General features: G+C 49.9%; 1 protein-coding gene across 5 annotated transcripts in view; it reads left to right on the forward strand.

Annotated features, from left to right (window-relative positions):
- Nucleotides 1-15845, forward strand: part of RALGDS (ral guanine nucleotide dissociation stimulator) — a 125438-nt gene that overhangs the window by 92699 nt on the left and 16894 nt on the right. For 4 of the 5 annotated variants that reach the window (XM_053282226.1, XM_053282225.1, XM_053282222.1 and 1 more), the window contains exons 2-9: nt 3367-3477; nt 5104-5297; nt 6526-6600; nt 7813-8006; nt 9351-9469; nt 9575-9790; nt 11580-11683; nt 13253-13337. In XM_053282226.1, the coding sequence (XP_053138201.1) occupies nt 3367-3477; nt 5104-5297; nt 6526-6600; nt 7813-8006; nt 9351-9469; nt 9575-9790; nt 11580-11683; nt 13253-13337 (1098 nt within the window). The remainder of the gene's footprint in view (nt 1-3366; nt 3478-5103; nt 5298-6525; nt 6601-7812; nt 8007-9350; nt 9470-9574; nt 9791-11579; nt 11684-13252; nt 13338-15845) is intronic. The other variant, XM_053282223.1, reaches the window with a different exon arrangement.

The following is a 15845-nucleotide window of genomic DNA, read 5'->3' on the forward strand; positions in this document are numbered from 1 at the left end:
GGGAGTCTCTCTTAGCCCTGTCTTGGAGATATGGCCGGGAAGGAATATCCTTCATTTCTCTAGAGGAGGATGCTTTTCTTAATGACAGCGTTGTGTGGTTCTGTCCTGGCTTTCTAGGGAGCCATGCGTCGAAGGTTGCGGTCTCCCCCAGATTTCTGGGTAGTGCCTGGATTTTAAGCAAGTCGCCCGGATTGCTTAGCTTCCTGGATTCCCAGCTTTCATTTATTTGAAAAAGCTGAGCTCTAGCCTTTGTAGAAATGGAGTTCTGGAGCAAAACGTGCGGTCACTATTTTGCTCAGCCGTGGGATTCCGAGTAAGGGATCCAGTAAGGAATCTGTCTGGGAGAGGTTCACATTAAGGAATGTGATCCTTGAGGAATGTTGCTGTTGTTGTTTTTTATCAGCTGGGGATCTCTATAGGGTAGCTGAGAGGGTAGTTTGATTTTGAAGTAAACCATTCCCTACCTGTGTATTTATTTATTTATCATATTTTTGTACCACCTGATATGTACAGCTCTGTGTATTGAAATGCTTAAGGTTTTTGGCTTGTTAATGCAATCCATTCTAGGCATGCCTACCTGGAGGTACCATTGGTTTCAACCAGATTTTCTCCCAAGTGAGTGTGTCTAAACCACCTTAAGTGGCGCAGGGGGGACATGCTTGACTAACAAGCAGAAGGTTGCCAGTTCGAATCCCTGCTGGTACTATATCGGGCAGCAGCGATCTAGGAAGATGCTGAAAGGCATCATCTCATACTGAGTGGGAAGAGGCCATGGTTAATCCCTCCTGTATTCTACCAAAACCACAGGGCTCTGTGGGCGCTAGGAGTCGAAATTGACTTGACGGCACAGTTTATTTTATGAGAGGAGAGCTGGTCTTGTGGTAGCAAGCATGACTTGTCCCCTTAGCTAAGCAGGGTCTGCCCTGGTTGCATATGAAAGGGAGACTAGAAGTGTGAGCACTGGAAGATATTCCCCTCAGGGGATGGAGCCGCTCTGGGAAGAGCATCTAGGTTCCCAGTTCCCTCCCTGGCAGCATCTCCAAGAGAGGGCTGAGAGAGATTCCTTCCTGAAACCTTGGAGAAGACGCTGCCAGCCTGTGAAGACCATACTGAGCTAGATAGACCAGTGGTCTGACTCAGTATATGGCAGCTTCCTATGTACCTTTACTTTAAGCGTGTCTAGGAAAACATACTTTTCAGCCTCGCTGAAAAGCTCAGCGTATTTTTTGTTTCTATTGCTGGTCTTCATTTCTTTTCATGGTATTTTCTGGTAGGAAATTATTTGGCTCCGGTCAACTGGAGAGTGTGTCAGTTAATTCGCATCGTTTGCCCAGCATGCAAATTATTTGCTACCTGCTGATTTGCATAACATGCAAATTAAGGCGCCTGGATTTGCAGAGCTTGGATAGGGCAGCCCCACATGTGTCACTTCTGTGGTTCTGGCGTCCTCCTTTCTTCACTCTTTTCTCTCCCAGCTAGCAGCTCCGGAGAGAATCGTTATGTAACTTGGCTCCGTTAAGGGTTCCGTTCCTTTCCCACAGCTGCATACACAATTCCACCACCAAGGCCCTCTTGGGTTTTTCCTCAGGGCCTCAAAGGGCAACATTCTGGCCCTTAGCAACTCCGGCTGTCTTTTTCTCACATTGCCTGGCTTTGTTTAGGGGGCGTCACTGCCTTGGGGCTGACAGCCGTGCTTGGAGAGAAGAGCTGGTCTTGTGGTCGCAAGCACGACTGGTCCTCTTAAGGACCTCTCCTTCTTTCAGATTAGAAATCGGTAGCGAAATTTTGTGCAGAAATTGCCAGCAGAACCTGGCAAGAGGTTGAACTGCCCCCTTTGCTAAGCAGGGTCTGATCTGGTTTGCATTTGAAAGGGAGACCAGAAGTGTGAGCACTGCAAGATATCCCCCTCAGGGGATGGAGCCGCTCTGGGAAGAGCAGAAGGTTCCCGGTTCCCTCCCTGGCAGCATCTCCAAGATCGGGCTGAGAGAGACTCCTGCCTGCAGCCTTAGAGAAGCCGCTGCCAGTCTGGGTTGACAATACTGAGCTAGATAGACCAATGGTCTGACTCAGTAGATGGCAGCTTCCTAGGTTCCTACGGTCCCAAGTTCCCTCCCTGGCATCTCCAGATAGGAATTTGGAACCTTCTGCATGCAAGCAGGCAGATGCTGTTCCCAGAGTGGCCCCATCCCCTCAGGAGAATATCTTCCAGTGCTCACATGTGGTGTCCCATTCAAATGCAAACCAGATCAGACCCTGCTTAGCAAAGGGGGCAGTTCAACTTCTTGCCAGGTTCTGCTGGCCATTTCTGCACAAAATTTCGCTTCTGATTTCTAATCTGAAAGAAGGAGAGGAATACAAAATTAATCACAACGGCCTGGCGGGTTTTTAAAACAAGGATCATAAAGATGTGTCTGCACATCTCTTTCTGTCCCTTGCATGTTATTCCTTACTGGGATGGGGTGCAGCTCATCCAGACGACCCTTCTACAGACACTCCAAAATGCCGCTTTAAAAGAGTATTTGGATCACACATTGAGTGACAGCACAGACAAGCCGCTCCTGTGTGAACTGGGAGCGTGCCAGAGAGGGGAGAGATGTCGCGGTGCTATCGAATCGTTATCCGATGCGGGTGGATCAGTTCAGCAAAGTCTTATTTGAACTGGTCCTGCAGGTGTGTTCCCCAAGGATAATGGTGAGCATTATGGTTGAGCGGAGATTTGAACTCGGACCCCCCCCCCAAGTCAAAGCCCCACACTCTAACCACTGCACCATGGTGGCTGACATCTGTCTGGAAGCCGATGCTAGCTAGCCTGGAAGCCCTGACGAGTCTTCCCCCTAACAGAAAAATCCCAGATGATGTTGACTACAACTCCCAGCATCCTCAGCTAAAGCCCCACTTCAGCTAGGGATTCTGGGAGTTGTAGTTGTCAACATCTGGGAATCTCTGTTAGAGGGAACTCTGGCCCTGACCCCAGATGGGTGGGGCTAGGCTGGTGGTCTCATTGGGGCCGGATCCCCCAGGTGAGCGAGCAACCATCGGGTCCAGGCATTCGGAGCTTACGGGAAGAAAACCTGCGTTTCTGGTGAATTTTGGTTGCTGGATGAAAACTTCAGAAATGTGGAATATTGTACTCCAACTGCAGGCATTTTTGCAGTTTTCGCGGCATTCTGAAATAAGAGGCCCTTCCCTTGGGCAGACTTTTAGACAGGGGAGGTGGGTCAGTGTGGGTCAATGACCCCCACCCTCGGGCCTTCAAATGTAGGGTGGTTGATTCCTTTCTGGCTGGAGGTTGGCTCTGATTTTGCCACCGCGAAGCTGACGGGCTGCAATTGTATTTATGCTTTCCCCATTTTGCTCCCTTTCCAGAGCTCCACCCAGGAGATCGGAGAAGAGGTAGAAGACGGCGTAGTCTACAGCATTTCACTCAGGAAAGTCCAGCTTCACCACACCGCCAATAAAGGGCAGCGCTGGCTGGGGGTAAGCCAAAGCTTTGCGAATCCCAGCCGCCATGACGCCTAGACTTTTAAACCGTGGCGCCTAGACTTTTAAACCGTGGCGCCTAGACTTTTAAACCGTGGCGCCTAGACTTTTAAACCGTGGCGCCTAGACCTTTAAACCGTGGCGCCTAGACTTTTAAACCGTGGCGCCTAGACTTTTAAACCGTGGCGCCTAGACTTTTAAACTGTGGCGCCTAGACTTTTAAACCGTGGCGCCTAGACTAGGATATTCAGAGGAAGAGTTATTTAGTGAGATCTTTATTTGCCCCAGGCAGTCCTGATTCTGTTCTAAGGATTTTATTTGTAAATATCTGCGTGATGTGGGATACCAGGGGTTCTCAACCTTGTCTCTCTACAGCTTCCATCACCCCCAGCCGCAAGGCCATTGGGATGATGGGGGTTGTAGTCTGACAACATCTGGAAACCCCTAGTGTGTAAATGCAAAGTAGAGTTGCTTACCAGGTTTGTATGTATCCTGTGAATTTGGCTGTGTGGACACAAAGCAGTTTCCCCCTTCCTGGTTTCATTTTGTTGTTGGTTTACTAACTTTTCAACAGAACAAAAACTACTCGAGGTGGTTTGTTTGTTTGTTTGTTTGTTTTAACTTATTTATCATGTTTTCATACTGCCTGATATATACTCCAATTACCCACACATAGTTCAATCACCCACACATAGACTGGGTAAATTCACAGTCAGGTCATGACAAAGAGGTCAGATTTCTAGACACGCTGAATGACTGTGCCCTAGAACAGTTGGTCTTGGAACCGACCAGAGAGAAGGCAACCTTGGACTTTATTCTGAGTGGCACCCAGGACCTGGTGCGGGATGTCAGTGTCATCGACCCTTTAGGGAACAGTGACCACAGTGCCATCAATTTCAGCATACTGTACATGTGGGGAGAGAATCACCAAGGAGGTCGAACACAGACACCTTGAATTTCAGAAGGGGAAACTTCTCTAAAAGCTGAAAGGGAAAATCAGGAGAGTCACTTCACTCCAGAGTACATGGAGCTTACTCAAAACCACAATACTAGAAGCCCAGTTAGACTGTATACCCAAAAGGAGGAAAGGTACCACTAAGTCCAGGAGGATGCCAGCTTGGCTGACAGCTACCGTCAAGGAAGCCATAAAAGGGAAGAAGACTTTCTTCCGAAACTGGAAGGCCTGTCCAAATGAGGAGAACAGAAAGGAACACAAACTCTGGCAAAAGAAATGCAAGGTGACAATAAGGGAGGCGAAAAGAGAGTTTGAGGAACGTTTAGCCAAAAGTATCAAGGGGAATAACAAAAACTTCTTTGAGAAGCCTATTGAGGCTGCTGGCTGTCACCAAATCTTGTGGCACAGAATTCCATAGGTTTACTATATGTTGTCTGAAAAAGTACTTCCTTTTTGTCGGTCCTAAATTTCTTGGCAGTTCAAAACAAACAAAATGCACCTCATTTGTTTAATTTATAGAGATTGCTGAACTCAATGTTATTTAGGGTGGGTTTTTTCCCTTCAGAGGCAGAGAATAGAGCAGATCCGGATGGGAAAGTCTTTTTGTTCTAGCAAAAAACATCCAAGTGCTTATGGCCATATTAACGTTTCGCCGCCCTTCTCTTCAGTTTGAGAACGAGTCGGCCTTAAACCTCTACGAGACGTGCAAGGTGCGGACGATCAAAGCCGGCACGCTGGAGAAGCTGGTGGAGTACCTCGTCTCGGCGTTCAAAGGCAACGACTCGACCTACGTCACCATCTTCCTGTGTACGTACCGGGCCTTCGCCACCACCAAGCAAGTCCTGGACCTCCTCTTGAACAGGTGGGTAGCCCTTGTTTCCCTTCATTCTCCCGGCGGATTCTGGCGGGTGGGGCGCTGGCCTCTACGTCCTTGCTGCCAAGGCCTTACGCCAGTGGGCTTCTCTGCAATCAAGGCAGTTGTGCTCGCTGGACTCAGTAAGAGCTTAGAGACAGCAAGGCAGAACAGGGGTTCCTAACTTTGAGTCCCCAGATGTTGCTGGACTACAACTCCCATCATCCTCGGCGACAGTGCCTGGGGACTCAAAAGTTGGGAAACCCTGAGAAAGAAGATGACTTCTGAATGATGAGCAGATTCAACCAGCTAGCCGCCCAGAGAACAATGTGTTATGGGACGATTTGTTTATGATTAGTATTGATTGCTATAATTACTTTACTCATGGAGCAGTTTCCACTGGAAAAGGTCTTGGATTTAAAAACATCCCGGGGAATTTGAGACTATAATTGGTCTCTTGTGGGGTTCTTTCCTATTATTGGGAGAGGAGAGCTGGTCTGGTGGTAGCCAGCCTGACTTGTCCCCTTAGCTAAGCAGGGTCCACCCTGGTTGCATATGAATGGGAGTTTATTTATTTATTTATTTATTTGCGTTTTCTATCCCGCTCTTCCTCCAAGGAGCCCAGAGTGGTGTACTACATACTTGAGTTTCTCCTCACGACAACCCTGTTGTGTTTCTGCCCCTGATCTGAGCTGGCTTCCTGCTAGGAACAGTCGTGCAGAAATCAGATGGCCTACACAGAGCGCCGGCTAAGCCTTAAATGCTCTACAAGTCAGAATTTTTAGGTGGGAAAGTGAAGCGTGCCCCACCAACCGCACCTCTGGGAAATCTTTGGGGAAGAGAGCCAGTGTGGTGTAGTGGCTAGAGTGCTGAATTCGACTAGAGACCCGAGTTCGAATCCCCCTTCAGCCATGAGACTTGCTGGGTGACTCTGGACCAGTCACTTCTCTCTCAGCCTAACCTACTTCACAGGGTTGTTGTGAGGAGGAACTTAAGTATGGAGTACACCGCTCTGGGCTCCTTGCAGGAAGGGCGGGATAGAAAATGTAAATACATACATACATCTATTTGCTGGGGGATCCCAGGGCAGTCCTCACCTTGCAGCTGAACACAAGGGGGGTTGTGAAGGAAAAATGGGGTCATGCCTCCGTACCGCTGCTTGGAGGAGGCGTGGGCTGTAACTAACCTCTTGAGAACAGATGCTGAGCAAAGCTCACTGGCTTTTTGTGACCCTTAGATATGGGAAGTTCCATCTCCAGATGAACGGAGACCACCCCAGGCACGCTGTGGACGAAAGGCTGGAGTTGAAAAAGTAAGTCTCTGAGAAGGGGCGGGGCTGGTCTTTCCCCCACTTCTCAAGTTTCTAGCCAGCATGAGGTTTTGGCCACAGAGGCGTCTTACAGGCTTATTTGGGAGGCTGTCGGTCAGCCTGGGGAGCCTGTCCCTGCCTGCGTGAACAGCAGAGTTCGGTAGAGTTTCAGGGATGCACTTCTGGGGCGGACTTTGGATCGTGCCCACTCTGCTGGCGTTCCTAATGGTGTCCTCCTCAGCGTACCGGGATGGGGAAAATCCAGAAGGGTAGCTTCACCCATTCCCGGGTTAGGTATAATGTCATGTGTGGATGTGTCACAGATGGGCATTTTGGGAATGCTCGTTTCGCAGATTTGGTCTGGATGATGTTAGGTTTGCTGGCCTGACTCCACAGGATAAAAACGTGTGAACATGCCATATATACCGAGTCCAACCCTTGGTCCATCTAGCTCATTGTTGTCTACCCAGACTGGCAGCGGCTTCTCCAAGGTTGCAGGCAAGAGTCTCTCCCAGCCCTATCTTGGAGATGCTGCCCGGGATTGAACCTGGGACCTTCTGCATGCAAAAGCAGATGCTCGAGGAGAGCTGGTCTTCTTGTAGCCAGCATGACTTGTCTCCATAGCTAAGCAGGGTCCGCCTTGGTTGCATATGAATGGGAGACTAGAAGTGTGAGCACCTTAAGATATTCCCCTTAGGGGATGGAGCCGCTCTGGGAAGAGCATCAGGAGGTTCCAAGTTCCCTCCCTGGCAGCATCTCCAAGATAGGGCTGAGAGAGACTCCTGCCTGCAACCTCGGAGAAGCCGCTGCCAGTCTGTGAAGACAATCCTGAACTAGATGGACCAATGGTCTGACTCAGTATATGGCAGCTTCCTATGTTCCTCTCCCTCTGAGCTATGGCCCTATCCCTTAAGTGGAATATTTTACTGTGCTCGCAGGTAGTCTCCCATCCAAATGCAAACCAAGGCAGATCCTGCTTAGCAAAGGGGGCAATTCACGTGCCACTGGGCCGGCTCTCCTTATCCGGTGGACTCAGGCCAGCAGGCTAAATATCATCCAGACCAAACCCCTGGAAGTTTACTCATCCGAGGGCCAGGCCTCATTACGGCTCTCGGTTGAGAACAACGTTCCCTGCAGTGTGGCACTGCCCTGGGTACAACCATTGGCCGGATGCCTGGTGCCCCCTCCAACACACTTTCCACTCCGCCCCCTTAGTACCATCTCCTCCATCCTGGGGGCCTGGCTGGATCAGTACTCGGAAGACTTCCGCAATCCGCCGGACTACGCTTGCCTCAAGCAGCTCATCATCTATGTGCGCCTCAACATTCCCGGCTCGGACCTGGAGCGTCGCGCCCGCATCCTCTTCTCCCAGTTCCAGCAGCAGGAACGTGTCGAGGCGGAAGCGGAAGGTGAGCTCCGCTTGCTGGCCATTCACGTTGTGGCCTCAGGCGATCCGGGGCCCCATTTTTTTGAGGGACCTGTGGGAGGCCTATGTGTGGCAGCCATTTTGGCCTGATTGGTGCTTTCCCCAAATGTCACCGTTTTTGGCCTGATTGGTGCTTTCCCCAAATGTCACCTGAGACACTGGAATTGGTTCAGCAGAGGGTGGCCAAGCTGGAAACCAAACACTGTGAGGACTTGGTCAAAGAGCTAGGTATGTTTAGCCTGGAGAAGTGAAGAATAATAGGAGATACGAAGGCCATTTGCAAATAACTGAAGGGCCGTCGCATAGAAGAAGGAGCCGGCTTGTCCTCTGTTGCTCCTGAGGACCAAGGGGTTGAAATCACAAGGTGGCAGATTTAGGTTAGACATTAGGAGGGATTTCCTAACTGTAAGAACTGTTGGACATTGGAACTGCTTGCCTCATGCAGTGGTGGACACTCTTGCTGGAGGTTTTCAGGTAGAACCTGTGTGGCCATGATCTGATGCGTCAGTTTCCTACACCGAGTAGGGAGGGTTGGAATTGACCCCAAAGTCAATTCCAACTCCCATATTCTGTGAGCAGATGAAGGATTGGATTTGGACCAGGGAGAGTTGGGTTCAAATCCCCACTCAGCCATTGAAACCCCGCCCCCCTCCAGGTGACCTTGGTCCCAGTCATGCACACGCTTCCTGGTTCTCTTCACCTAACTGACCTGACAGGGTTGTTGTAAGGATACGTTGGGGTGGAGAGAGGATGTATCTCCTTGGAGAAAAAGTGGGAATAATAACCGATGGAGCGTCCTTTCTGCAGAGGCCGCCTTTGGTTCACCTAGCCAGTACGCTGGGCCCTGACTGGCAGCAGCTCTCCAAGGTCGTGGGCAGAAAGAGATCCTTTCCCGGCAGGCAGCCTGGGACTTCTCAATCGCAGAGAGCCGGAACTGAACCTGGTGCCTTGTGTGTGCAAAACACATGTCCTCTCATGCACACGATGGCAGCTGCCGTTGAGAGGCAGCAAGCCTGAGATGGACGCTAGCTCCATCTGGCCCATTGTCTGCTCGGACGGGCAGCAGCTCAGCCGGGTGTCCGGCATAGGATCTTTGGCCGATGGAGCCCCTTTTCCGTCAGACCCTTCCAACTGGAGGTGCTGGGACCTGTGGGCTTAGGCAGGGGAGGCAGCTCGGGACCAGGGGTGCTCGGTCCCTGCCGGGCTTCTTGCTGGTCAAGAACGGCCCTGCTGGATCAGGCCCGAGCCCCATCGAGCCCAGCACCCTGCTCCCCACCGTGGCCCACCGGAGACCTCGACCCCAGTGCCTTGCTTTGGTCCCCCCCAGCTGCAGATCCCGGATGCGCCCTGCGCTTGGAGGAGGAGAACGGCCTGGCCGAGAGCAAACTGGACTTCCTCGCCTTCTCTCCGGAGATGGTGGCCGAGCAGTTCACGCTGATGGATGCCGTGAGTCTCGCCTTTCTGCTTTTCCCCCGAATCGCTGCCCGTGTCTGGCTCCCGCCCCGCCCCGCCCTCACCCTGCCCTCTCGCTCTCTGCCTCTCGTCCTCCAGGAGCTCTTTAAGAAGGTGGTGCCCTACCACTGCCTGGGCTGCATCTGGTCCCAGCGGGACAAGAAGGGCAAAGAGCACCTGGCCCCCAGCATCCGAGCCACCGTCTCGCAGTTCAACAGCGTCACCAACTGCGTCATCGCCACCTGCCTCGGGGAGCGGACGCTGAAGCCGCAGCAGAGGGCCAAAATGGTGGAGCGTTGGATTGAAGTCGCCCGGGTAAGCCCGCCCTCTCCCGACAACCAGCCGTGTCGGGGTGGCCGAGGATTTTCAAGTTTCTAGTTCTTAGGATTTCAGGCTTTTCCACTTGTGTGGCAACCCTCTCGTCCATACCTGGAGGTTTTTCACACCCGGGTTTGAGTCTGCAACTCAAAGCCAGCGTGCTGTAGTGGTTAGAGTGCTGGACTAGGACCGGGGAGACCCGAGTTCAAATCCCCGTTCAGCCATGAGACTTGCTGGCTGACTCTGGGCCAGTCACTTCTCTCTCAGCCTAGCCTACTTCACAGGGTTGTTGTGAAAGAGAAACTTAAGTATGTAGTATACCACTCTGGGCTCCTTGGAGGAAGAGCAGGATATAAAATGTTAATAATAATAATAACAACAACAACAACAACAACAACAACAACTCCGGCATGGAGAGTGTGTGTTCACATATTGGCCAAATTTACCCCCGAAATCCCTGCGAGCTCTCAGGAAACACTTCACACACGATTCGGGTTTTTCATTGCACGTTAAGAGTGTAGCTCAATTTATATCCAGGGTTTTAAAAAAAAATCCACTTTTCGCGTCAGGTTTGGGGGGGCTACTTCGAACTTGCAGAAAACCTGCAGTAAAACCTGCTGTCTGGGAAACCTCCTGGCAAAATCTTAGGCCCAGGGATGGTCTGTGATATTTCAGGCTGCAGCTAAGAGAGCCATATTCTTTTTTTCTTTTTTTTTTAAATGTATGGTTGATGTGAGATATTGTGAAACATATAAAACCCATAAACCTAGTGACAGAAGAAAGTTTATATATGCAGTGTAGGAGGAGGAGGGCTGGTCTGGTGGTAGCAAGCACGGATTTGTCCCCTTTGCTAAGCAGGCTCTGCCCTGGTTTGCATTTCTGTGGGAGACTACATGTGTGAGCACTGGAAGATATGCCCCTTAGGGGATGAGGCTGCTCAGGGAAGAGCATCTGAGGTTCCCCAGTTCCCTCCCTGGCAGCATCACTAAGACAGGGCTGAGAGAGAGAGAGAGACTCCTGCCTGCAACCTTGGAGAAGCCGCTGCCAGTCTGTGAAGACAATACTGAGCTAGATAGACCAATGGTCTGACTCAGTATATGGCAGCTTTCTATGTTAACCTGACTTTTAACTTGTTCACTTAATTTGGCTAATCTTATTGCTTTTACTCTATATTGTATCTATTTTATTGTTGTGAGCCGTCCCGAGCAGTAGTGTACTGGCGGGGGGGGTGGGGTGTAGAAATATTTTAAATAAATAAATATGTTCCTAAGATAATACCCTTAGGGGATGGGGCCGCTCTGAGAAAAGCATCTGCATGCTTGCAGGCAGAAGGTTCCCAGTTCCCTCCCTGGCAGCATCTCCAAGATAGGGTTGGGAGAGAGAGTCCTGCCTGCAATCTTGGAGAAGCTGCTGCCTGTCTTTGAAGACAATACTGAGCTAGATGGACCAAGGGTCTGACTCAGTAGAAGGCAGCTTCCTCTGTTCCCACTATAGAGTTATCAAAGTAGCATTCGCCCTTTGCATGATCCGAAAGTGAGCCCTTGGAGGAACAAGAAACCTGCACCTCCGTCCTAATAGTAATAGCAATTTGACTGCAAAATTTGGTGGGAATATTATTATTTTTACATTTTTTTGACCCCAGCCTACAAGCCTTTTCAGGCACAGGATGGCGGGTTGGGTTTTGGGCAGAGCACCCAGGGAGCCCACGGGCCGATTCCTAACTTGCGGAAAGAATTTAGTCTGCCGGTCCTCGCTAAGCTCCACCCTTTCCCCGCGTCTCCTCCAGGAATGCCGTATCTTGAAGAACTTCTCTTCGCTCCGCGCCATTCTCTCTGCCCTCCAGTGCAACGCGGTGCACCGGTTGAAGAAGACGTGGGACGAGGTGTCGCGGTGAGTCGGGGAGGGCGCCACGGATCCCCTTGTGCGTCAACACCAAAGGCACCAGTGTGGGTCGGGCTTCTGCCACCAAACCCGCCATCTGGCTTTCGGGAAGCCCCTCTGCTCTCTCGCCCTCGAGGCCGCTTCTCATCCGCTAGATGGGATCATAAGCACCAAGCTACTGTAGAGTGATGGCTGCCGGGACGGAATGTTCAGTTAAAAAAACAGCGGGGAACAATTCGCTTTCTGACTCTGGCAGCAAATGGACGTGTTGCCATTGACAGCATGTGGGAGGTCGAGATCAGAGGCGATGGAGTCATTCAGAGCTTGCGGGTTTGAGTCTCACTGGGATTTGTGTTTTAAGGGAGGAGAGCTGGTCTTAGGGCAGCAAGCGTGGAGGGTCCCCTTTGCTAAGCAGGGTCTGCCCTGGCTTGCATTTGGATGGGAGGAGGGCTGGTCTTGTCGCCAGCCTGAATTGCCCCCTTTGCTAAGCAGAGTCTGTCCTGGTTTGCATTTGGATAAGAGACTAGCATCTGGATGGGAGGAGAGCGGGTCTTGTGGCAGCAAGTATGGATTGTCCCCTTTGCTAAGCAGGTTCTGCCCTGCTTTGCATTTGGATGGGAGACTGCATGTGTACACCTTGGAAGATATTCCCCTTGGAGGATGGGGCCGCTCTGGGAAGAGCATGGGAACATAGGAAGCTGCCATATACTGAGTCAGACCCTTGGTCCATCTAGCTCAGTGTTGTCTTCACAGACTGGCAGTGGTTGCAGGTAGGAGTCTCTCTCAGCCCTGCCTTGGAGATGCTGCCAAGGAGGGAACTTGGAACCTAGATGCTCTTCCCAGAGCGGATACATCCCCTGAGGGGAATATCTTGCATGCAGAAGGTTCCCAGTTCCCTCCCTGGCAGCATCTCCAGATAGGTCTGAGAGAGACTCCTGCCTGCAACCTTGGAGAAGCCGCTGCCAGTCCGGGTAGACAATGTTGAGCTAGATTTCGAATATGGGAAATACAGCTTGGGTCTGAGGTCCTTGAGAGAGCACCTTCTTCTTCATCAACCCCACTGCCTATTAAGATCATCGGGGAAGTCCAGTTTTGGTTGCCACCGGCCCAAAACCTGGCCTTTTCTAGAGTTGCCCCAGGACTCGGGAAGGTGCTTCCTAACGAAATTAGAGTTTCCCCTTCTCTGAATGCGTTTAAGAAGGGCCTAAAGACCTACCTGTTTAGTCAGGCTTTTCGTTTATAGTTTTAAACCTTTAAGCCTTTAGAGTTTTTATTGTATTTTCAGTTGTTTTAGCTATGTTCATGTTTTAGGTGGTTTTATATTGCGAAAAGCCCAGGGACATTTTTGTATGGGGCAGTGTATCAATGCACTTAAATAAATACATAAAATGATATCAAAAAACTTGAAAGAAACCTAGTCTCCGATTCAGGTCAATACAGTATTCTGTTTAAAAAGAGAGAGAGAGAGAGAGAATTCGCTGCTCTGAATGAAATGTAGCTGGTATTTTGAGGCGAAGAGAGGGTAGAAGTTCTGAGTGTGTTTTTTAAAAAGGATTTGTCTCATTCTGCTTTCGGCAGGGAGAGCTTCCGTACTTTCCACGAACTGTCAGAGATCTTCTCGGATGAGAATAACCACTCCTTGAGCCGGGAGCTCCTCATTAAGGTACGGGATGTTTTCCGCCCACGTAACCTTCATCTGTTTGCCTCCGGGAGGTCTAAAAGTAGGCAAGTGTCTCTGCCTGTTGCTGTAACTTCAGGTGGGTGTGGTGGACAGCAGAACTGTGGCGAGGATTGTTAACCTCAAAGAGCTCTGAGCGGAACGGATTTTTGTTGGATGAGAGTTATTTTTAAAAAAACACACACACATTGCAGGGAGTAAACACCGTTTGTTTGCTCTCTCTCATCTTCCTTCCAGGTAGTGCTTAATGGAGAGATGTTAGAGTCTCTGACTTGGAAAAACTGCCTCTAATTATGGCTGCGAGAGCTATTCTTATTACTTCCTGCTTCCTGCTGTCTTTAGCGGCCCAAGGTTGAAGATGCTAATGATTCCCGGGCCTTTAGCAGCTGCTTGCTAGGCAGAAATTCAGCAGGTGCTGCTCTCCGTAAGACTGTGAAAGCGGCCCGGGCTGAAATCCTGCCTTTTGGGTAGCTGTTAGGGCTGTGCATCAGAATTTGCAATTCTGGCTAAAATGTAGGATCTCTGGTGATGCTTGGAAGCAGGTTCCCACACACACACCATGCAATGACATGTCTAGCACCCGGGAGGTTGGAGTGGGGGGCATGTTTCACTGGTACTGAAGGCTGTGGGGATGGCACAAGGATGTGAAGGATATGCCAGGCAGGTGTTTGGGGACATCTGAGAACTGCATTTTTCCAAGGGAAAACACTGGGAGTAGTACAGTCCCCAGGAAACTTGTGAACATTCAGCACTGTGCGAATTTTCCTAGCAGTTCCAGTGAAAAGGTCTTTTCCTGACCCCAGAAATGGCAGGCTCAGAAATGGGAATGGAAAAACTTGGCCAAAAACTAATGGCAGGAATTGGTACCAAGAATGGTGGGAAATGGTACCAGGAAAAATGTCCTGGCATCTCCAAATTGGGCTGGGAGAGATCCCTGCCTGCAGCCAGGAGAGCTGTTCTTGTGGTAGCAAGCATGACTTGTCCCCTTAGCTAAGCAGGGTCTGCCCTGGTTGCATCTGAATGGGAGACTTGATGTGTGAGCACTGCAAGAGATTCCCATTTAGAGGATGGGGCTGCTCTGGGAAGAGCAGAAGGTTTCAAGTTCCCTCTCTGGCTTCTCCAAGATAGGGCTAAGAGAGATTCCTGCCTGCAACCTTGGAGAAGCCGCTGCCAGTCTGTGAAGACAATACTGAGCTAGATAGACCAAGGGCCTGACTCAGTATATGGCAGCTTCCTTTGTTTCTGTGTTCCTACCATGAAATGGTACCCAGTGCCAGAAACACTCAGGGCACTAGGATGAAAAGGAGACTCATTAGGAGATTCTGTTTGGTTAGCTACCATTTTTTAAACAAACAACTCTAGCTATTAGTGCAGATTAAGAATATTCTTCTATACTGTCATTTCCAGAAACCAGTTACCCAGATGAACAGGTTGTAAAAGAAAAGGTGGCAGGTCTAATTATAGTTGTGATTGATACTTACCTCCTACAGGAAAGAGACAAATGCATTTTAAGGGAATCGAAAGCTCGAAAGCAACATGAAGTCTCCAACTCGCCTCTCTGGCTGGTTTACTGTCAAACACCACGAATGAAAAACAACATTAGAAACACTGATAGATTCTATAACTCTGATTCTAAGCCTAGATGGAGAAATGGGTCTTGAGAGCCTTTTAGAAAGCTGGCAGGGATGGCGAGGCTCTGGTTTCAGCAGGGAGCACATTCCAAGGCCTCGGGGCGAAGAGCTGTCGCTGAGACGAGCTGGTGGCGTCTGTAGGAGGACCTCCCCAAATGCCCTCAATAGGCCGTGGGGCGCCTAACGAAGAAGGCATTCTCTTAAATACTGTGGGCCTATAATTACACTAATTGCCGGACCTCTATACCTTTTATTTATTTTTATTATTTAACATATTTTTATCCCGCCCAAAACTTACGTCTCTGGGCAGTTTACGATGAGATGAAAACAAAAGCAAAACATTAGGTTAAAAAACAAAAACGAGCAATTTAAAAACAAGAAATTTTTAAAAACACAGCAATTTACAAGTTTAAAACCAATATTCTAAAAACGACATTAAAAACCATCAAGACTGTTTTGAAACGTCGAGCAAAATCCTTGGTCCTCGATAACATTCTTTGCTCCCCTTTTGCTCCCCCAGATTAATTGTTCTAGATTAATTGTTCTAGATCTGTTCTAGATTAATTGTTCTAGATCTGTTCTGTGTTTTGTTTTGTTTTAAGCAGCCAAGCTTTATTTAAAAACAAGAGTGCCGAGAGAGGAAAAGGTGGCCTTCCTTTTGCCCCACGAAGGAGCAGCCAGATTTCCCCTTTTAAGGCTCTTGGGCTGAGGAGGCAGCCAGATGTTTACAGCTGCAGAGCCCTGACAGCTCCGTGGTCTGCTTAGTTTCAGAGGCTTGGGCGGGGTCCAGGCCTGGCAGCCGAGGAATCCCCTGTGAGGGCAGAAGATAAGGAGGGAGCCGGGGATGCTAGCAAAGGGAATT

The sequence above is a fragment of the Hemicordylus capensis genome, chromosome 17, assembly GCF_027244095.1.
Source record: "Hemicordylus capensis ecotype Gifberg chromosome 17, rHemCap1.1.pri, whole genome shotgun sequence".
Lineage (NCBI taxonomy): Eukaryota > Metazoa > Chordata > Lepidosauria > Squamata > Cordylidae > Hemicordylus > Hemicordylus capensis.